General features: G+C 37.7%; 1 protein-coding gene across 1 annotated transcript in view; it reads left to right on the top strand.

Annotated features, from left to right (window-relative positions):
- LOC137278141 (structural maintenance of chromosomes protein 5-like) overlaps positions 1–24,317 on the top strand; it is a 428,573-nt gene that overhangs the window by 64,411 nt on the left and 339,845 nt on the right. The window contains exons 8-9 of the mRNA XM_067810312.1: positions 4,918–4,979; positions 11,911–11,986. Coding sequence (XP_067666413.1) covers positions 4,918–4,979; positions 11,911–11,986 — 138 coding nt within the window. The remainder of the gene's footprint in view (positions 1–4,917; positions 4,980–11,910; positions 11,987–24,317) is intronic.

The raw sequence follows: 24,317 nt of genomic DNA, 5'->3' as shown, positions 1-24,317 counted from the left end.
TATTTTTTTTCGCAAGTAAAGGATCCATCTAATTCTGATCCCACTCTTCGCAACATTATCACTGGGGTTACAGCTGATTGTGCAGTTAATGCTGCTGACAGAGCAAAAGAAATTGACATCAACATCACAGAGTCCTTGATTTGATGCGTGTTTGTGAACATTCTTTAAAGAAGAGAGAACCAAGTAGTGACAATTGGCCACAAATCTGCTGCACAGACTGATGGTGACACAATTAAAGTAAACCCCAGCTGCTATTTCAGCATTTTGTTACAGTTGCAAGAGAACCTGCTGAGAATGTTGTAGATGTCTTCAAGTATGAACTTAGCACACTTCCTTCTGCCTTATTTGAACCATGTGTTCTCCTACAACAAGCCAACAAACTATACTCGCAGGCGCAAAATCAGCAGTAGGAAAGGGTTTTGACCAACCACTGCCACAACTGGAAACCATGATTTATGTAGTTGATGATGGATCTCTCCTTCAAAGAATTCCATAGCCAAGAAATCTTACATTCAGTGTAATCTGCAACATCTATCTGGATTATGTTGTAAGAAAATATTCAATTCCTATTTTCGTCTTTGACGCACTGCACACATGAGACGAACTGGAAGTGTCATGGGTCCACAAGTGAACGTCCTTGAAAACATGCCCTTCTTGCCAAGAAAAAATCACTTTCTGTCTTAACTCATCAGACAGGAAGAAGCTCATCAACTTACTGAGCCAGATTCTTCAGGAAAATAGTATCAAGACCGTACAAGAGAAAAAGGTTGTTTTTTACGTCAGAATTCAGCTTGAAAATCATAAACATCTACCAGGAATGGGAGAAAAGGTCTACTCTTTTCAACTATTCCAGAAACAATATCTTCTTAAATGAATTTTAGTGCACAGCAGACACCTGGGCCCACTTGCACAAAACGATCTTAGAGCTACAATTATTGTAAATCCTTAAGATCGCGATCTTAGGCTTCGGCTACAATCGCCATCCACTTGCACAAAGCAATTGTAGGCTAAGATCATTGTAAGTTACAATCAAAACTTACAATTGGTCGGAAGCAGTTGTAAGGAGCTAAGATCATTGTAGTCAGTAGCAAAATGGCGTCCACGTTGGTGTCAATTTCACGCAAATAATTAGCTTTACGTTTGGGGATTGCTTTCACATTACATAAAACTGTATGATTCGCCTCGACACTTCAGCGACACGGAGAATGCAACATCGATTTAACGTCAGAAATATCGTTATTAGCGGTAGTGAACAACAGAAATATCGAGTCGATGTCATAGAGTACAATTCTCACCCGATTCAGTGTTGGAAAAAGTATGAACACCACGCCCTTTTGATAAACAAGGAAAGGATAGTAACGAAAGATGTCTGCATGCGATTAGCAGTGGCCATGACCTTTTCAATAACTCAAGGGCAGCTAATCTTAGTTTTTACGCAAGATGGGAGTGGTTTCCCTTTGCATATTATGCCGTTGCCGTAAAATCCTCAATGCCTAAATACAATGCATGTTTTGTTGTGAAAGAACAGATCTCCACGTGTTTCTTTTCGGTTAATGATTTTGTCTTAGTTTATCATTGAAATGATCTACAGTTGGATAACGTGCAGAATTATGTTTTTTCTAGTTGTGAAAATTGAATCTGACGAGAGACAAGAGTTGTAAACTATGCATTTTAAATAAGTATTCTTCAAACGGGAAAAATACACATGCTGGGGTATGTGAAATTTGCATAAAACGTTTTTTTAACAAAACGAAAAAATAATTACCAACAAAATATTATAAAGTAATTAATATACTGTGGATGAGCATTCAACAACACATACACACACGAAATAAGTTACGTTTTCATGTTTCCCTGTTATGAATTTTCCACAACACTCCAACAGTCATGTCACACTTTTATATCTTTACAAATCTAATGCTTGTGGGATATACTTGGGATTTTACTCCAAATAACACCTACAAGATGCCGAACATAGTTTGACAGCCACTGACAAATCATGGTACATTTAGGCGTTATGTCAGAAGTAAATTTTATTTATGTGCTATCTTTTAATTTCATGATTATTATGTCAATAACTCAAGACCCAATGTGTTAACGTATTTGTTTGCATTTCATTACTTGCATAAAACATGATGTTTCTGTGGTTGCAGTACCACGTCTAGTTCATAAAAAAATTAGAATGTAGAAAAGTTAGAGAATAACCCCTGAGGTACAAGTGATTATACATGTTACCTTCCACGTTATCGCTTCCTTCTTCAACGTTATCATTTCCTTCAAAGATTTGTGGGTTGGGGTTTTGTTTTGTTTTCATGAAAAATCTGCAAGGTGCGATTGAGGAAGGGGTGTCATTTGCGTCCAGTAACCAGTTTTATTTGCGCTGCATGCTATGCGCACTTGAAGACAACTGTAGACAGGAGTCGAGTTTAAGAAATTTGTACCTCCAACGTTGAAGAGTTCGATCTTAGTTAAGATTGCGATCTTAAATTCAAGATCATGTTTGTGCAAGTGGATTATAGCAATTGTATGGTGATTGTAAAGTTGATTGTAGGGGCCTAAGATTGATTGTAACTAAGATTGCTCTGTGCAAGCGGGCCCTGATGTTAGGTTTTTGCACCCCTGTACATGAAAAAATGCATATCCCTTGTTACAAAAAGGAATAAAGTGTAAAGTATTTGGTCCTTTTGTTTGTAATAAAAAAATCCCAAGCTAGATTAGATATTGCTAATGAAGGAGATAGCAGATGGTTGACACATTGATAAAATCTGATGTTTATATTGATGTTTTAAACCTGATACGTGAAAAAGCTGCATATTTTGAGAATGACTCATACATGAATTCATGTGTCTCGTGGCATGGAAGAGTTGCATCCCTTAGTACAAACCAGTTTTTGTTTACTTACTCATGGCATGGCTTTCCACAGATGACATGTCATAGTCAGTTTCAAAGGAAACAAAATGTGAACAAGAAAAATTGTCAAAAGTATAAAGTTGAGTATGAAGTTTTTGCAGGGATAGAGTGTTCAAAACTAGGGGATCACTATGCATTTTTAAAACTTTGCCATACAGACATTTCAATTCGTACAGCAGGAGAGATGATTGCTGTAAACATGTGAATTCAAAGAAGCACTGCCAGAATTCAAAGTTAGTATGTGGCAAACCAGCATCAGCATATTTCACACTGGAAAATACTGATGAAGTTCTCACAGTTGTTCAGATTAAGGCTTCCTTCTGTTATGATATGGGTCTCAGGTCCAAGTGAGGGTACCAGTGAAATCCCTGATCTAACTGGCGTGCTGTTTTGCTTGGGGGAATAACTCCGCAAAAGTCCAAAGTCACAAGAAGCTAATAACGATTTTGTTTACAAGAGATAGAATAACAAGGGTGGCCACAGAGAGTTGGTACAACCCTCTGGGCTGAGGGCTAGAGCTGATACAAAATGGGTGTAAGTTGTAACCTACAGTAGCCAATGAAATACAGGATAAACAAAATGGGGTGTGTCCTACCAGAACAACTTCAATGACCAGACAGGGGGAGTACTAAGTCTTTTAATCGTATTCTAAGTGGCATTAATCTTTTTGACAGGAGTCTATTACTGATACATGATGAAACAAATATTCTATATTGATAATATTTCCTAATATTTGAATGCTAATGTATGGCTTGTACCGCTTACAATTAATAATGAATTTTGGTATGAATTATCATTTCATGATACTTCACCCGATTCTTAATTGACAGTAACTTGTCACCAACATCTCTGAGAATATGTGAAATGGCATCAGTCCCTGCTTGCCATATTCATTAGGGTGTACCTCTTGCTCCTACCGTGATAGCATCAGTTCCTGCTTGCCATATTCATTAGGGTGTGCCTCTCGCTCCTACTGTGATAGCATCAGTTCCAGCTTGCCTTATTCATTAGGGTGTGCCTCTCGCTCCTACCGTGATAGCATCAGTTCCTGCTTGCCTTATTCATTAGGGTGTGCCTCTCGGTCCTACCGTGATAGCATCAGTTCCTGCTTGCCTTATTCATTAGGGTGTGCCTCTCGCTCCTACCGTGATAGCATCAGTTCCTGCTTGCCTTATTCATTAGGGTGTGCCTCTCGGTCCTACCGTGATAGCATCAGTTCCTGCTTGCCTTATTCATTAGGGTGTGCCTCTCGCTCCTACCGTGATAGCATCAGTTTCTGATTATTCTTAACAATTACCGCCTAGTCATCCTTGGACCCTGAGATCTGAGTTATTGAATCAGAAGTTACGTTTGACAATTAATTGCCATTGTGTTTTGCAAAGTGGCATGTACTGTAGAAAGTCAACGTTGACTTATCAAACTATGTAAAATGTATCCACCCATGTACCCAAAGTGCACATTCTATGTTAATTATTTTGTTAACTGTGTTAATAGAAAAAAGCGTCATACTAATATGATAACAATTTATGTTATCCCTGAACAACAACTGCTTAAGACACAAATGTTTCTAATAATGGAACAGAAATTCTCTGTCGACTGCTTTCTTATTGTAAGTTTCCTGCACATGTATAATCTTTTTCAAAGTCTATTTTTGCACCCATGACAATACAAAATTGTGTTGACAGGGCACAGTGCTGGAAATATTGTGTTCATGGATATTTATTCATATTCACTACCCAATATTTGTGATACGTATCATAATCACATCACTGCGGTGTTATGGTACACTGTAAATAAACCTCCAAAGGGGTATGCTAAAAAAGTGTATTTTCTGTTCAGTCAAAATTGTGATCTGGGGCGCTTGTGAGGACAGGGTGTTAAATGTGTCAAATATGATACTTAGTGCATCTTTTGTTTATTCACTCTTGCTTAAAGGTCACAACAGAAAGAATTACATATTGTATTTTCAAATGATATGCAGTGAACTATTTATGAATGTTTTTGAAGATTGCAGATGTTCAAAAAGACCTTGACTACAAACAACAGGAAGAGGACTCCCGCAAGAGAAAGTAAGCATAACTGGGCAAGTTGAAAAACTTACATACAATTGACAAATATATAAGGAAAACTTGAGCCAAGTTGGGAAAGGGTCAGTGTACTCAGAAAGTGCAATGATCAAGTAATTGATTAATTTCCTCGGAATAACATGTTCATGGATTGTCATGTGTGATCAAATCATGTGATTCCACATTATTATCAGGTGATGACAATTAGGTGGATGGACATTCATGATATCAATGGTCAGTTTGTCAACAGAGGAACAAGCAAAACATCTGAAATGGTTTGATTAAGTATTTTCTGGTGCCAACCAGTATGACATATTAGTTAGATATGTCAATGGTTGATCGATGGATGGCTTAAAGCAATTTAACGAAGTCATTTTTATCCCCCAGACATGTAATACATGTTTTGTAGTCAGCGCCTTGTCTGTCTGTCCATCCATCCATAATCATTTTGTTTCTTTAGCATAACTCAAAAACCATTCAGTATTTTTAGACCAAAGTTGATAAATATAGCCTGAACAATTTGGTTGTGCCTTTTGCTGTTCACAGATTTTTGGTACATTTATTTTTTATCTCCCCGGCATGTAATGCGGGGGGATGTAGTCGACACCTTATCTGTCTGTCCATCCATCCGTCTGTCCGTAATCATTTTGTTTCTGGAGCATTGCTCAAAAACCATTCAAAATTTTTAGACCAAAACTGATAGATATAATAATCTGTACCTATGGCTGTGCCTTTGCTATTTACAGATTTTTAGTATTTTTAGGGCTCCTTGCTGCTAAGCAGGATACCTATTGTAATTGTGCGTGTTTTTATTATTATTATGTTTTACAGATTAGAAATGAAATGCAGCAGAGTGGGTTTGGGTGATCCTGGCACAGTCAGGCTGGTAAAGCTCATCATCAGCTCAGGGCCCTCACCCCCTCTACACGCAGCCCAGACAGTGAATGGGACTTCTCCCAGGAAACACTGCTGAGTCGAACCCACCAAGAACTTTTCGGAGAATATGAAGGCTCTCCAACACTGCAGCCTTCTGCATTACCCAGATTGTCAGAAGGGCTGTGCTCCTGGTGGAGAAACCGGGCACTCTCCTGATCTGCGCCAAGAGATCAGGAGGTACCAAACCAAGGGCACCGAGAACAATGGGGAGCCTGACAACAGTGTACTTGGGATGCAGGCGAGACATTTCAAAGGCAAGGTCCGCATATCTATCATGCTTTTCCTGAATCTTGCCAATCACATTGCTGTCAAAAGGGACAGAAAATTCAAGGACATAAATAATTTCATTAGTTTTATCAAAAAGAACAAGATCAGGTTTGTTGGCTGGAATCTTTAAAAGCATCATTTTCCAGGACGCCCTGGACATGTTCAGGGTCGTACCATGGATGGACCTCGGAGTCAAAGCCACAGGCATGGCAGAGACGATAGTAAAAGCAGCAAGCCATGCCATCATGTCTTTTAAGATATGCTGTTTGTGCCAAGGAAGGGCATCCACTGACAAGGTGTTGGACAGTCTCTGTGAATTCATTGCAAAGACGACATTTCATATTGATATTTTCTTTAAGAATAACATTCTGGCGATTGCGAGTGGGAAGTGACTGGTCCTGAGCAGCAAAAAGGAAGCCCTCAGTTTCACATTTGAGACCAGCCGACTTCATCCAGGCAAAGGAGTCGGTTGGATTGCTGTTCTGTTCCACACACTGCATGTACACACGATGCAATGGCTTCTCAGAAAGCTTCTCCACAAAGGACCGACTCTGGGCAGACTTGGTGAGGGACTTCACCTGGTTTACTCCTATCACTGTACCGTCCAGCAGTACATCACCATCAACAAAATCAACTTCAAATTTCAGATTGTGTCCAACAACCTTGACACGCTTGAAATAGCTGTGGAATTCCTTGCTTTCATCATGAGTCTTGACGTGCATCACCAGAGGATCATCCGATAAATAAATATGTGCAAAAGTACACAATAAAATTCTATCATGAAGAGCTTCCACATTGATCAAACCCCGTCCTCCCGAATTGATTGGCATATATAAACGATTAAGAGATGAATGAGGGTGGTGTGCTCTGTTATCAGACATGATCCTTCTGGTCAGGCGGTCAAGACCCTGGATGTCTTGTTTTGTCCAATCAACTACTCCAAAGGAATAGGAGAGGACTGGCACAGCAAAAGTATTGGTGGCTTTGACCTTGTTTCGAGCATTTAGCTTCCACAAGATGCTCAATAACTCCACCCCCTTGGAACTTGACCGATCCATCATTAGTTACCTTGCCAGGTTTCAAATGAAGAGTATTACATTTGTCGAGTCCAAATGTCATGCCAATATCATTAGAGAAGGACTCGACAAGGAGAACCTGTTCTTTCTGATTGGTCTCTCCTTTGGCAAGGAGCTCGATGTCATCCGTATAGAGATGAGTAAGAGGTGTTGGGGATCTGTGCTGAGGAGGTCCGGGATGGTAACCTTCCTCCCTGTTGAGCAGAAAACTCAATGGATTTAGAGACAGACAAAACAGCAAAGGACTAAAGGAGTCCCCCTGAAATATTCCCCTTCTGATTGGAATAGATTCCGAAGTCTGCACCAGCCCTTGCGAGTACATCACAAGTTGAGTCAACCAGCAACTCATTAAAGACTTGAGTAAATCAAGTAGTCGCTCAGGGAGGTCAATACAATGAAGAGACTTCAGAATCCTTTCGTGAGGGACAGAGTCGTATGCCTTTTTGTAGTCTATCCAGCATGTGGAGAGGTTGCGATGATGTGTTTTAGCCTCTTCCAAAATCATTTTCTGTACATGAAGTCAATCCTTGCACCCCCCACATCCCTTTCTTGCCCCCTTCTGCTCTCTTTAAATTATCTCATTGGAAGAGCAGTAAGATGACACGAGGTTTGTCAAACACCCTGTCAATAATTTGTATTGAGTATTTAGACATGTGATAGAGTGGAAGTTTTTGGGATCAGTCAAGTCCCCTTTTTTGGGAAGGAGTATTGTGCGACCTTTGCAGAACCACGGAGGGACATCACCTGTGTCCACAAGAGAATTGAAACAGTAAAGGAGTGGTGCTTGGACACAGGGAAACAGTTTCCAATACCGGTTTCGAATGCCATCAGGCCCTGGAGCTGTGTTAGGTTTGGACTTCTTTATAACATTCTTCAGGCAATCTGGTGAGATGTGGTTAATTTCTCATGCATTGCATGGTCATAATCACTGACCCATGGTGCCTCCAGGTTACAGTCGCCGGGTATAGACCATAACTGTTTCCAGAACCTTTCATTGGCAGCCATGGGAGGCCGTTTATCATGCTCATCAACACCACTTGTCTTGAGTTGCCTGTAGAATTGCTTTTCGTTATTTGTAAATAATTTATTTTGTTTGATAAATTTGTTTTTCTTTTCCCATTTTTTCTTTCTTTCAGTCCAAACTTTTAGTTTTGCCTTAAGGGAATCGACAATTTGGAGAAGTACCTTTTCTTTTGTTGTCTTGTACTGTAGTTTTAATTATTCCGCCGGATTTTGTACCAGAGCTACAGAGAGCACCAGTCAACAGAATTGCTTGTAGAAAATCAGGCAGATGCCCCTTGAGATGTAGATTTTCTCCATTAAAATCTCAAGGCTGTCGACGCAATAACAAAGGGGAGATAAATCAAAATTGATTAAATTTTTTCAATTTCAATATCTCCAAAACTACTGATCCTACGAGTTCCAAATTCCTTGAGCAGATGCGCAATCAAAATGTCTAGAATTACACCTGGATGGGTTGAGTTGCTAAAATGCAACGTTTGGCCGCTATTTTGGATTCAAGTTTTTGGTTCTGTTTTCCAAGTAAAATCCCGACTGCTTTACTCCCAAAATCTGCTGCACTCAAACTACAAAAGCTGCGGCTTTCAAAGTTTCCAGATTCTGTGTCTATCTTGACATGTCACATTGCTAAAATGCACCTTCTGGCCTCTAAAAGAGGGTGCTTTTAGTGAAAGAACAAAACTACATTTGAGACGTGCGCCAAATGAAAGAAAAGAGTCTGAAAAAAGTTGGTCACAGCTCAAGGCAGCCGATTTCGAGAATCACGCAAATAGGCTTGAAAGAATGTACCAGTCAAGATAAACAATACTGGCTCTCAAAACCCACAAGTTTTGCCAGATTAAGGAAATAGGCACTTCTTTATATCACCGAAGGCCCAGGGATACGCGAGGAAATGTGTGAAAAGTTACAGGAGATTACCCTCACTAAGCATATGACGATTATGGCCATTTCTTCACTCTTTCGAGCTGTTTCATGGAGACAAGTTAGAGATCTTTACGCAGGACTACACACCACCACTCACCATAGTCTGCATGTTCAACAATTCCGTTCATAAGTTGAGTAATATATGTATAAATGTATATGCTTTTGTATATGTAATGGCAATTCTGATATTTAACATATTTAAAATTTTTGCAATTCAGATTGTTTTCAAACCTTTACTGGGACCCATCCCTCAAGCTGCCTAAATGTTGACTCAGTAGTTGTACATTTCATGTCTCTTCTTATCTGACGCATGATTTTGCATGTATTTCTTGTGCAAGGACATGCGTTTCTCCTCTCGTAGTATGGTGGTGGTATTGCCGAGTTGGTGATATGTTTCAGTACTTTATGCATATAAAATATGCGCATCGTAAAAGTTAAAAGTACTATCGCTTACTGGATAAAGTTTAAAATGGTACAAACTTTGTGATTACTGACAGTTAAATGTGATTCACAACTTGTCAAGTACGTTTCGGCATCCAGTGCAGATCAAGAGTATAACAATGTAATGTTTGTGTAGCGGCCACAAAAGTCCCGTGATGGGATTCGAATGACGGACCTTCTGATCCAAAGTCGGACGCCTTGTCCACATAACCAAAGAGGATATCCCCGTCAGCAAGCTGACAAGGTAAGGATGTCATCTGTGGGGGGGACTGCACGCCCTGCTACATTTGGAAAAGAGCTAGTAATAGTAAGTTTTGAATGCTTTAAAAACAAACTGATCAGCAGATATTAGTAACCGAACAGATTCATACATCAATCAATTTTATGAAATAAACAGGAGCAGTTTAATTGACACATTTATGTGAAAAGATGTAAGAATCTTGTATGGAACTCGAAGGTTAGCATTTGTGTTGTTTGTGCTCACTTCTCAGTTTGGGACACGATCCATGCTTCGTTGGAGTGTGGGCAACTGTACCTGGGGTACCTGGGTAGTATTTCCAAATGAGCTATTTACATAGTCAAGTTCTGCTTCTTCTGGTAATAGCTGTCGCTGCTTGAGTTGTCAGACGGGCTAATAAAATTACCTCTGATAACAATATTCCACTGACATCTCAAACTGTATGTGAAGGATAAACTGTCGTTACATTTCATTACGAATTGAACAGATGTACTTTCTTAGTAACACATCTATGTTGAAGCTGACCGCAGCTGCTCCAGATGCAGAGGGGCTAGACGGTGAAGAGCTTTAAACGCAAACATCAGTTTCAGGGAAGCCTTAAAAGATGAGCGCAATATGCTCATTTATGCATGTTCCTTTTATCAATCTTGCTGCTGAGTTCTGTACCTTCTGAAGTTTGCACAGGCATAATTAATTGATCCAGACAGCAATGAATTACAATAATCAAGCCATAATGTCTCAAAAGCATGGACAAGTGTCTTAGTTTCCGCAATGCATGCATACCACTTGATTTTAATCATAATTTGCAGAAGGTAGTAAGCAACCGTGCTTCATGTACTGTATACAAGATGGCATCCAATAAAAGGCATTTGTCACTGAAGCTGATATCATTGGCCTAAACCCGAGAGACAACTCTGTATCATCTACATATTAGGGAAACGTGTTCCGTTAATAAATTTTCTAGTTTTGTGACTGTTTGAAGAAAGATTCCCTTTCTTTTCAGATTCATGATACCTAAGTGATATTTTATCAATCTAAGAAAAGAGGTTTTCAGAACAGCTTCTAGAAACTTCCAGTGGTTCCAGTCAAAGAGCATTTGACTATTAGTGATATCATTCATATTAATAACTAAACATTACTACTTTCAACATCAACATGTGAGTTACAAACAACTGAGTTGTATTCAAGGCAAGGAGCCCTCATCATTGCTTGCAATTATATTTATTCTTATTCTTTTTTTTTCTTTTTTTTTTGTCCTTGAAACAGTTTGGTCTTAGTTTAATGGTGGGGCAGGCTTTGTTTCCGGAGCAGACGCCAAAAAACGTTCAATATATTTCTGCGAAACTAGATATATCAGTTAGAACCTAAAGTGTTGCCTTTTGCTATTTACAGGTTTTTTTTTATTCATTATTTTCTCGGTTTCCATGGTAACGTTTTGGACTTTGTCACAAAAGTGAGAGGTGTGTTTCTTTTCCAGAGCACAACTCAAAAACTTCCTAATGTCTTTCTGCAAAACTTAGCAGATATGTGCGGGAAACCTTAAAGTGATGCCTTTTGGTATTTACAGTTTTTTGTGATTTGTCATTTTATGGGTTTCCATAGAAACGATTTGGACTTAGTCTTCCGTTTCCGGAGCACAGCTCAAAAAGCATATCATATCTGTTGGCAGATATATGCGACAGATCTTGAAGTGGTGCCTTTTGCTGTTTACAGATATATGGCATTTATATTTTTCATGATTTCCATGGAAACAATTCAGATTCAGTCTGAAAAAACTGATGACTCTTATTTGACTATTTGAAGTGCAGAGATACTACTTCATGATGACAATATTTTTTTGGTAGAGTTCAAAATTACCACTTTGAGGTGGCAAAGTTGCTTTTCAAAATCCTATTTTGCTACCAGAAATAATCACCCAATATCAACAACTTGCTACCTGTTTGTTTTTAGTGAAATTGTTTGCGTTCTAATGAGATTACTTTCATATTCTTATGCAGCAGATGTTTTACTGTTGTCCGTATGTCTTCATCAGAGCTGCAGACATGAGAAATCAACTCCAAGCAATGGAGAGTGAACTGGCACAAGTTGATGATGTGCAAGACCATCAGGTAAGATCAGATATTTATGTATAACTAACAAAGTCAGTATATCTTTAGTCTGTGATGATATTATTTTCTGAGTCTGTGTTTCTGTGATGTTCACATCAGGATAATGCACTCGATTTTTGCATGTGTGTGTTTTATATGTTTCACTTCATTCAGTTGTAGTATTGTAGGTTGTGTGACAGGCAATGGCAAAGCTGCCGTGGGCCCTTGTGGTTTAGAGCAGAGACCATTATTTTTTAAACTATTAGTCCATAGAGCAGAGACCATTGTTTATGAAGGCATTAATCCAATATTGGGTTACTTGAATAACTGTATCAAGGTCCTTATGTGACTATAACAGCCAATAGTATAACACCTTGATGAACAACAGGAACTATTTAGGGTGCCTTGCTGCTGATCAGGAGACCTATTGTATTTTTTTTGTGTTTTCATTATTATTATTATGTTTTACAGATTAGAAATGAAATGCAGCAGAGAGGGTTTGGGTGATCCTGGCACAGTCAGGCTGGTAAAGCTCATCATCAGCTCAGGGCCCTCACCCCCTCTACACGCAGCCCAGACAGTGAATGGGACTTCTCCCAGGAAACACTGCCTAGTCGAACCCACCAAGAACTTTTCGGAGAATATGGAGGCTCCCCAACACTGCAGCCTTCTGCATTACCCAAATTGTCAGAAGGGCTGTGCTCCTGGTGGAGAAACCGGGCACTCTCCTGATCTGCGCCAAGAGATCAGGAGGTACCAAACCAAGGGCACCGAGAACAATGGGGAGCCTGACGACAGTGTACTTGGGATGCAGGCGAGACATTTCAAAGGCAAGGTCCGCATATTTATCATGCTTTTCCTGAATCTTGCCAATCACATTGCTGTCAAAAGGGACAGAAAATTCAATAATATAAATAATTTCATTGGCTATATCAAAAAGAACAAGATCAGGTTTGTTGGCTGGAATTTGTCTCAGGCTGTATATTGGCCTATTCCAGAGAAGTTTAAATGCATCATTTTCCAGGACGCCCTGGACATGTTCAGGGTCGTACCATGGATGGACCTCAGGGTCAAAGCCACAGGCATGGCAGAGACGATAGTAAAAGCAGCGAGCCATGCCATCATGTCTCTTAAGATATGCTGTTTGTGCCAAGGAAGGGCATCCACTGACAAGGTGTTGGACAGTCTCTGTGAATTCATTGCAAAGACGACATTTCATATTGATATTTTCTTTAAGAATAACATTCTGACAATTGCAAGTGGGAAGTGACTGGTCTTGATCAGCAAAAAGGAAGCCCTCAGTTTCACATTTGAGACCAGCCGACCTCATCCAGGGGAAGGAGTCGGTTGGATTGCTGTTTTGTTCCACACACTGCATGTACACTCGGTGCAATGGCTTCTCAGACAGCTTCTCCACAAAGGACCGACTCTGGGCAGACTTGGTGAGGGACTTCACCTGGTTTACTCCCATCATTGTACCGTCCAGCAGTACATCGCCATCAACAAAATCAACTTCCAAGTTCAGATTGTGTCCAACAACCTTGACATGCTTAAAATAGCTGTGGAATTCCTTGCTTTCATCGTGAGTCTTGACATGCATCACCAGAGGATCATCCGATAAATAAATATGTGCAAAAGTACACAATAAAATTCTATCATGAAGAGCTTCCTCATTAATCAAACCCCGTCCTCCCGAATTGATTGGCATATATAAACGATTAAGAGATGAACGAGGGTGGTGTGCTCTGTTGACCGCCTGTCAAGACCCTGGATGTCTTGTTTTGTCCAATCAACTAATCCAAAGGAATAGGAGAGGACTGGCACAGCAAAGGTATTGGTGGCTTTGACCTTGTTTCGAGCATTTAGCTCTGAGCTCCAGATTTTCTTTAAACTAGATTTATACTCGGCCCGAAGTTTATCTTGAATCTGGGCATTCTGGAGCTTGTCTCGAACTTGGTCTCTCCTTTGGCAAAGAGCTCGATTTCATCCATGTAGAGGATAAAATAGATAGTGCGCATGCGTCAGCAATGGGCGTGAGTGTAAACAGTCTGTGACAACTTTGTGTGTAAAACACACAAAACACAACGTTATATGTTGAAAACCAGTTCAAAGAAGATGGGAGACACCATAGCACAATGGAGATCCAGGACAGTAACATTCAGCCACCCCAGAGGCTTGAAACAAGTTGAAAAGATCTGTACGTACAACCTGTGCTCAAAATGACAGGTTCTGTCCACGGTGTGGATTCTGGGTAACTGTCTCGCAAACTCATGTATTGCGTTCCATCACAAAATGAGTGTGGATATACACCCATGCAACTACATTATTTGACTAATGATCATGAACTGTTGTGTTTACCAATTCGTCACTTGGCCACTTCAGGGTTGTACGGACCCGTGAAGGTCCCGGGGTAGAATAGGCCTTCAGCAACCCATGCTTGCCATAAAAGGTGACTATGCTTGTCGTAAGAGGCGACTAACGGGATCGGGTGGTCAGCCTCGCTGACTTGGTTGACACATGTCATCAGTTCCCAAGTGCGCAGATCGTTGCTCATGTTGTTGGTCACTGGATTGTCTGGTCCAGACTCAATTATTTACAGACCGCCGCCATATAGCTGGAATATTGCTGAGTGCGGCGTAAAACTAAACTCACTCTCTCACTCAGGGTTGTACGGAAGAAGCGCTCGTACAACACCTATCATCATCAACAACAACGATACCAACAAAAACACTGGCTTCGAGTACTCTGTGTCGATAACTTTGATTTCTGATCTATTGTTACATATAATGGATACTATAATGGATTCCGAAAGACAAAAGGGTCGAAGATCAAAACTTAGATTCGATAAACTAATCTTTGAGGTCGGAGAGGTTGTGAGCTGGAACAGTCAGGAGGATAAAGCTGTGTTCTCCAGGAAGGGTAGCAGTCGTCGTGATGAAGACTCCACACTGACCTGGGACTGGGGCCGGGCTCACCATGCTGAAGTTATGTCCCTTTTCACATGGAACATGCAAGGACTACAGTCTAAATTGTCCATGCCTGATCTTGTTAATCCTCTCAATGCTGCGCTCGAACCCATTCGACAGGAGTGCAGGATAATGACATCTCCAAATAAAACTTGCAATAATTATTCAACGAGTCGGATTTACGTGTCATATGAATTATGTGTGGAATGCACCAATTCTCAGCTTTATAAATATATAATCTTCAATATGTATATGTACCTTAAAACGAAATGCCTGCGAATTAAAAATGTGATCGCCAAATTTCTCTGCACGGAGTCGAAAATAACGGCCATTGTTGACTTTCAAGCACACCACGTCGAGTGGTACCCAGTCTAATATTTTCTTCATAATGAAATATTTTTTGATAGTTTAATCAATACTTTTGTTCTTTGACGAAGAGAAAGGTCATAAGTTTCCCATTTTCTAAAAATTGGTAACTTTCGGATTAAATAGTTAAAAAACCAATCTCAATGTTACATCATCGATTGGACAAACAGGAACGATCGTGGCAACGGCGGTAAACGAACAAGTCCACATGCATTGTAATGCCGAAGTAAATGTGTCATCCTTTTGATATATCCAACTATTTTATCTGGAATTAATTACATGGTGTGAATAGTAAAATGTTATTGTCTCTGCACAGAAATTACCATATTTAGCGAGTTTATTTTGAGTTTGTTTGATAAACCTTCGAACATTCACAATGTTGACAGCCGGAGGTGACCCGAAAGGGCATGGCCAACCTTGCGGTTTTTCTAAGTGACAAGACACGAAGGATGTTTGAAAATACGCATTCATAAGCAGAATGTGAACTCATATACGTTGAAAAAAAACGACTCAGTACCTATATAATGCAGATCATGAAACAATATCACAATAATTTTGTATTTGTACCCACCCTTGATGAAACCGGAAGCGCGTACACAGCATGGCACTCGTGGAGGTAAAATAAAAACAAGTTGGAAAACAGCCATTGATGCATTTTCTAAATTGATTGAAATTCCTGTAAGATCCATACTATACACTAAATTACCTTTCAGTCATCCTCAGTTATTTACTGCTAGTTGTGTTCAATAGCAGTTGTCATTTGTTGCTTGTGTTGTAGTATTTCTCCTCAAGTTAGCCATCGATGTGTTGATCTTTAGTTTAGCAAATCCGAAGTCGATTTTCGCGGTCTATTTTTTTCAAAGAATGTTCTGACACGGGGAGACTTATAAATCGTCAGTGTGTCATAACAATAACATTATATTGGTCTTTGTATATCGTCACGAGAAGTACAATTTTGATGATTGAAGATGTCATGAATAAAATCATTTTTCCTTTTGCAGAAACGAACGAAACCAGAGCTAGTGTGAGAATGTAACATACAGTAAATGTATTTCATAAAAATTAATTACTGCTTAGAAAACAACTGTCATCGTCTTTGTGAATCAGTATTTATTTTAGACATTAAAACAGTTAAACATCACATCTTTTGTTCATGAATTTGGAGCAAAATTGAAATTATTTTGTTACTCCAAACAGCAGAGCTTTCGGAGTTAATTCTACCTAGTATAATGCAGGTAATGTTTCAGATCAAATTGTTTGACGTGTGTGCATATTTGTATAAAAACAATCATGGCATGTGGCTCAGTCTGTGGCTCCATACATCTTTTAGATATTGCACTAGTGCAATCTGAACTGCAAAATGTACCTCATGTTTATGGCCATACTTTTTACCTACTTGCACAGTGTCTATGTTCATATTTTACAGTTAAAACAGACTTCATCTGGGAAACAGACTGATGATCCAAACTCTTGGAGCAATGATTACACTGACAGTGATTTAAAGACAGACTCATTTTTTTCTTGTGATGAAATTTCATGAAGTAATATGAAATTATCATACCAGACCTAGAATAATTTGTTGAAGTGATGTTTTGAATATGGAATATCAAAACTACAGGTGACAGATAATTAAGTGTTGAGCAGGAGGTGTGACCTGTGTTAGTCTGTGGCATTAAGGTAATCATGTGGTGGCACCAGGGACAAATAGATTTCTTTTTTCCGAATACTGAGCTCTACAGTGTGTGTTTTTTGTTGTCCAGTTTGGAGCTATTCATTAAGATTTCAATTTGGATTTTTTTCATTGCCATATTTATATGGCAAAGACATATATATCAAATGCTTCCAGATCTTAAACGAAAGACTGCTCAGTCCTTGGCATTTTGTTATTCAAAGAAGACTGTTGTTGATGTTTCTTGTTTTATGATGGTTTAGGCTATTGAACACTAAATAATTGGAGTATATCATCATCAGACACTTCAGCAAACAGAAACAATCCTTGAAAGTTCAATAGACTCATTTCATATTGTGACATTGCTCCCAAACCCAGGAAAAGACAATAAGGTAGAATAATATATATTTACAGAAAATGAAGCCTGTTTACTTTCACCAGAGACAATATAACTTATTATATGTGTATGTTTGGGTTTTTTTTATCAAATGATAACATTTTGTGATAAATATAGTGTTACTGCAACTACATAAATGACATTAGTCATGTGTGATTCAAAATAATTCAGCAAACAAAGTTAGGTACTGTTGAAAACAAAAATAGCTCATCGCCCATTTGTATTTGATGTACATTTTGGCACTATATTTAAAAGAAATAAAATACACAAAATAATATGTAACGTGTATCCATATATTTTATGGCATACATGGAGTTGTATTAAAGAATTGTGTAAAATTGTCAGTTTTCCACATTACTGAAGGACATTAATTAAAATTTGATTATTTACACGTTGCTAATGCACTGACAGATTTTAAGTGTCTTTGCCCTTGTCTATTTTGGAGAGAAAAATAATTGTCATATTATTAATATCAATTAACATATGAAAATATATGAAAAGATTTTAAGTTGTAACCAGTTATGAAACATATAGCATTGACAAATCTATCATAATTATTCAACAAGAACGTTAATTTATTGCATAAAATTATGAATGTAATTCAACTTGTTCTGAAGTGAGACATATAATTTTTCCAATCATGTAATATGAGCGCAATATTTATCAAATCATCTCCGATTTCATGGGAAACTATTACTGAAATTACATTTTAGTTTATAAAACATGTAAACTGCAGTTCCTACTACACTACATCGTCATAAAAAGAAAAGCATGAATGTTATTTTGAAACACAAATGCCACGCCCATATCCGCGCACCTGTTGTTGAGAATGATGTTTGTAAACGTTTTTGTGTCGGACCATGTGAAAAAAAGAATAAGCTGGGATCGACATGCATCACAATTATATCTTTGCTATCTTTATATTCAGTGGACAATAAAGTAATGTGCCTAATATGAACAAAAATTCAAATAAGAGATACTGAAAAACTTGCATCTGCAGTGTTGATCGACTGCTGTTTCTGGGTTCACGGGAGCATACAAGGTCAAACTGGTTCGGCTATGTGCGAATTATATAGTCAAAAATACACCAAGAAATTTCTATGAGCTCTGATTACTTATTTTAAACAGTTATTTGTGCTAAATTTGGGTTTGTCAGACGAAATAACTTTTCTGTTAATATTCAATAGCGAATGAATTTCATCAGGCAATCCCTGTCTGTGACATCACATCCGGTGACCTTTGCACTTACTAGAAAACAAGTTAGATTTCACGATCTAAATTTTCGTCTGTCTCTCGTCATACTAAACGGAAAATGATACATGGAACAAGAATGAGAAATTCTCCCTCATTCGCCAGGTCTTACACAGAACAGTTCTGTAATCTTTCTTCTGACCAAAAAAGCTATATTTTATGTAGGAGTCACAGGAACCCAATATCGCACTGTAGGTTAAACATAGATCATAGATATATACTCATGTCAAATATATTAATAAAGTAAAGGAGCAGCAGCTGCCATATTGGATTGTCGTGCAGACATCGACTCGTTCTGATTTCAAGTTGAAATGTACGCTAAGAATTCGGTGACATTTGAAACTATGCTCACGTACCTCTCAATTATACATGTTCCCACACATCCTGTCCGATTTCCACGACATAACACCCATTTTATTAACTTTAATACATCCACAAACTCGAAAATCGAACCAAAACACCTCTGGGGTGAACGTTATCCCACACATCCCACACACCTACATATCGGGTTCCTGTGGTAGGAGTTGGACAAAGCGCGCCATGTCTGTTTTCGGTACTTGTAACACGATCTAACACCGGCTTTTTGCGGGTTTGTGCAAAAATTAATGAACCATAACACTTCAAATTTGCACTCAAGAATGTTTCTAAATCATCTATTTTATTCTGCTATTTTCATGACATGACACGTTTAAATAAACGTAATAGTGCCATTTCAGTAAGACCTGTCATGACATCGAAAATATTATTTATTTACGACAAACGTTTTCGATTATTTTTTTTTCAGAATTAAGTTTTAATTTGTCGTCGCGCGGATATTTGCCAATACAAATATATGAAATTAGAATCCGATACTTATGAAATATCAGTAGTAAGAATATTGAAATTGGTTTGCGATAATTGGACAATTTATACGGTACGTAATATAAAACGCATCCGGCTGTCAATCGAGTAATTCAGGTAAATTCAGGAAAATTTACTTTATTTATGTTTGTCTTATAATTAATATCTGTACGTTTGAAATTATCTGGATATTTTTTGATAATAATGTTTATTTTTCTATCAAGTATTAATGAGCTGAATATTTTTTCAGTTGTTCCTTATTTAGTGACACACCAACTGTTTGAAATCACCCACCCTCTTATCAGCTCCTTATGCTGAAATTATTCAGCAGGCTAAAGGTTAAATACTGTTCACAATTTGATATTATTGGATTTCTGGAGGTTTGGAGCAATGTAAACAAGGAGTTGGTTTTGAACAATTTTGATAATTACAGCAATTATTACAATAATAAAGGTGTAGTCCTTGTTATGATTAAGAACTTATTAATCTATGTTGCAGTTATGGAATACACATCCTCAATGTCAGATCAAAGAGTGATCCACATGGAGCATATACATGTATTGCAAATAAAGGACATAGTCTCGTTGACTATGCATTATGTTCTACTCATCTATTTAACTCAGTGATTTTTGTGTTTGTGCATCAGTGGAATTTGATCATTTGCCTATTGTTTCTCAACTAAAGTGTTTCCTCCAGGGGACAGTTGATTCAGAGCCTTATAATACAAATCCGATAAAGAAATATAAATGGAGACCTTCCCACGCTGACAAGTTTGACGCTGCCTTGAAAGCAAACTTAGACCCACTACCCCTTGATGTGTTTCATGAGATTACCTTTGATAATCGATCTCTGGGTGCAAAAATGCTGACTGACATTATCCAAGAAACCGCATCCTCTTGTGGAATGAAGTCAAACTTGGTGAGGAGATGTGATAATCACAAGCAGCAATGGTTTGATCAAGACTGTGAAAACTTAAAACATCATAAATATGAACTTTTGGATAGATTTTGTTTGTCTGGGGATTTTTCTTATCTTCATGGGTTTCCTAGGGTTTGAAACAAAATTAGAGAACTTTGTCGTCATAAGAAGGAGGAATATACAATATCAATAACCAATTCCATATTAACAGATTTTTCTTGTGGTAAAAGGGCTAAATCATTTTTGTCTCATATGAGACATTTAAGTAGCGCTTCATGTAAATCGGTTGCATCTATTGACTGTTTGTCATGGGTTGAATATTTTAAAGACGTTTTAAATGTTCAAGACATTTATATTGAAGATTTTTTATCCTGTACAAAGGATTTCATTGTAAATCATGACGTGCAAGAATCCGTCTGTGAAACCTGTACTGATGGTGATATAAATGATATTGTGAACAGGGACATAAGTATTGATGAGGTGGAGTTTGCTCTTTGTAGTTTACAGCCTAATAAAAGTGCTGGTCGAGATGGTATTCCACCAGAGATGTTTAAGGGTACTACAACTGTTTTGAAGTCGTATTTATGTACTTTGTTTAATGGCATTTTGGGGTCCAGTACGTTCCCAGATCAGTGGTCTCTTAGTATTATAGTTCCATTGCATAAAAAAGGAAGCATTCACCAAGTAAATAACTATCGTAGTTTCTCTCATATGAATATTCGTGGCAAAATCTTTACTTCCATTATGAACAGGCGTTTGAAAGACTTTGACGTGTTAGATCTGTACCCTGAATGCCAAGGTGGCTTTCGTAAAGGCTATTCTACGGTAGATAATATTTTACTTTTCAAAGCGTTCTACAGAAATATTTGTCGAAAACAGGAGGTAGATTTTATTGTTTATTTGTTGATTTCCGTAAGGCATTCGATTCAGTAAATAGAGATCTTTTGTGGTTTGTTCTGTTGTCTAATAGTATCTATGGGACTATGTTCAATATCATTAGAGACATGTATTGAAAGACAAAGGCTAGTGTTAAGTTCAATAATATGAAAGTTTGGGAATATTTTGAGTCCTTGAGTGGGGTTCGACAGGGCTGTACTTTAAGTCCTCTTTTATTTGCGTTGTTTCTTAATCAGTTGTATAATTACTAGTTGTGACAGCTAGGGGTGTATGTATTGATCCAGAGTTTATGGAATTGTATTTACTTCTGTATGCAGATGACTTATGTTTGTTTGCAAATTCCTTCATCAGTCTTCAGAAGAAGATCGATGTTTGTGTGACTTGTGTAAAAAGAGGGGTTTATCCGTAAATTTTGAGAAAACAGAGGTGTTAGTCTTTAGAAATGGTGGTAAATTAAGGAGATATGAATCATGGCATTTTGATGATCACAAGTTAAATGTTTCTACATATTATAATTATTTGGGTTTACTGTTTTCCATTAGAATTTCATGGTCTAAATCAGTTCCAAATCTGGTAAATAAAGCGAATGATGCCTTGTAATCAGTTAAGATTTTTGGGAGGAGGCTTAAAAATATTTCTCCAACTATTCTTTTCAAAAGCTTTGATGTTCAGATAAAGCTGATAATTTTGTATACTTCGGAAATATGGGGTTTTCAGAAATGGCATGTTATTGAACAGTTTCATATTAGGTTTCATATGTATGTGTTGGACGTAAACTATAAATGCTCTAACGCGGCTGTCTTGGTTGAATGTGGTGAATAGACCGATCCAGTCCGGGCCAATAAGCCCCGTCCACTTCCTTTTTTGACGTTGGGGGGACAACCTCTGACAATGGCGTCACCTCCGGCGAAACGTACTTAATTGAGAACTGTGTTGATGAATTCTCTTTGTGGTTCTTTGGTATCCGTCGTTTGTGAATGATATTTAAAGGGGAATGTATTACATATTTTATTTTTAATATATCTTATTTGACAGACTTTAATTAGGGAGTGAAAATGAGTTATATGACCGATGAAAAATCGTCTCGGCCAGCGGCTGCGTGTTGGAAGTGTATTTTTTGTCGAAATGATTAATCTATCTGGCATTTCACGTCCGTCTAAGATACTAGCAGGAAAGTGAAACTGAAGTATGTTATTATTTTTTTACCTCTAGACTCCCATTGTAATTCTATAATAACTGGGACCCCAACCACATGTTCAAGTTGCAGATTGTTTCGGTATCTATAAATAGCACTGTCAACACTGCACGAGGAGCCTTCAGTTCGATCTCTTCTCCGATGTTCAAATTTAGTTCAATCACTTATGTGAAATCATGGGTTTATACCTTTGAGTAACAAACCAGAAAAATATTTCCACACTAGTAGAAACATACTGAGAAGCAAATATTCAGCAGCTAATCTTCAGTAAATCTCAATAAAATTTCCCTCCTCAAATCTGTACACCATCCTAAAATGACACTTAATGTATGAAAATATATTTTTTTATTCATCCTATTAAATTTATTCTTATGTGTGTACTTTGTTGTGGAATCCTAATTTACAAAGTTTCATAATTCCTGGACTTCATGAACTGCTAGCGTTTATGTTCAGGTACATAACACCCCCATAACACTGAAGATCCAAGATACACTCTGCACCTGTACACTGACCCATCTTTCAGAAACAATAAAATCCCTGAACAGAGGATCCACAGTTACCAAAACAGTTAACTAGGTTTCTTCAGAGATAATTACTAATGGACATAAGGTGCAAAGGATATCTCCAAAATTCAAAGTGTTTTGTCCAAAAAATTACATATGTACGTAAAAATAAATAATAATAATAAAATTACATATGTACATCATTGCCTCTTAAACAATGACGCTAGTAATCCTTGTTTTATTATATCTGAGACCATATCCCTAGAGGACATAACACGAAATCTGATCTATTTCCTTTTCTGGAATACTTACTAATGTCATCAAAACATATTAAAGTTGTTTGAAAAAGTGGTAAAAGTCATAACAAAACTTTAGGAAAACTACCTAAAGCATTCACATCCTGCAAACCAGTGTGCAATTTAGAATGAAGCTAATTTTCCAAATAACTATTCATCAACACACCTTGAACAATTTGTCCATTTTGATAAACACCATTTTGGCTCAGTCATATTGGTAACCTCCTCAAAAGCTGGTGATTTCTAAGAAGCATCACATAAAATCTGTGTTAAATGTGTGTTTCAATATACATGAACAGTCAACTGTGATTTTGTAAGTTATTCTGTTACAAGACTGAATAATGCCTCACCAGGGTGTGGCCTAAACGTAGCAGTTGCCATTACCTTTCTTTCAAACTCTCTGGATGTTGAAGTAAATTTTATATGAGTGACGATACGAGTAATCACTTTCAGACTAATCTTATTAGCAAATATATTATTTTTTTAAAAAACATCTAAAAGCAGAAACTAAGTTACTAAAGAGCCAAGAAACTAGTGCCAAGTTATTTCTCTGCCATGACATGTCTGTAGTCTTGTCTAAGTATGCCTGATTCTGCTTTCAAATCACATGAATCGCATATGTCACTCAGGTATACTTATAATTGACTATGTTACTATTTATTATATTACCTTTCTACGTTTACTAAAGGATGCAAGATTCTTAAAAGATATCTTGCTATCATTTCCTTTGAAGTACTTAAAATGACAGTTTTACTGACTGTATTATTCCTAAAGTGTACCAATGTACCACTCCTACGTGAAAAAAATATATTGCAACAAAAATTAGAAACAAATAATATTTGGTTTAATTCCCTCCAATATTCCAGAAAGTCACTAGACTATTCTTCTCGCATAGTTTTCATCTCGATCCACATTTCTTTATGGAAATTCCGAAATATTTAAGGCATGGTTTTATAGACACTCATTTGAAATGCTTTTCATATTTTGGATATTGCGTGATAAACACCTGCTTACACTGTTCCTTTGAATAAAAAATATTATCTAGCCTCATGTA

Source organism: Haliotis asinina, chromosome 3, assembly GCF_037392515.1.
Source record: "Haliotis asinina isolate JCU_RB_2024 chromosome 3, JCU_Hal_asi_v2, whole genome shotgun sequence".
Classification (NCBI taxonomy): domain Eukaryota; kingdom Metazoa; phylum Mollusca; class Gastropoda; order Lepetellida; family Haliotidae; genus Haliotis; species Haliotis asinina.
The sequence above is the reverse complement of the archived record's forward strand: the minus strand, read 5'-3'. Positions and strand labels throughout refer to the sequence as shown.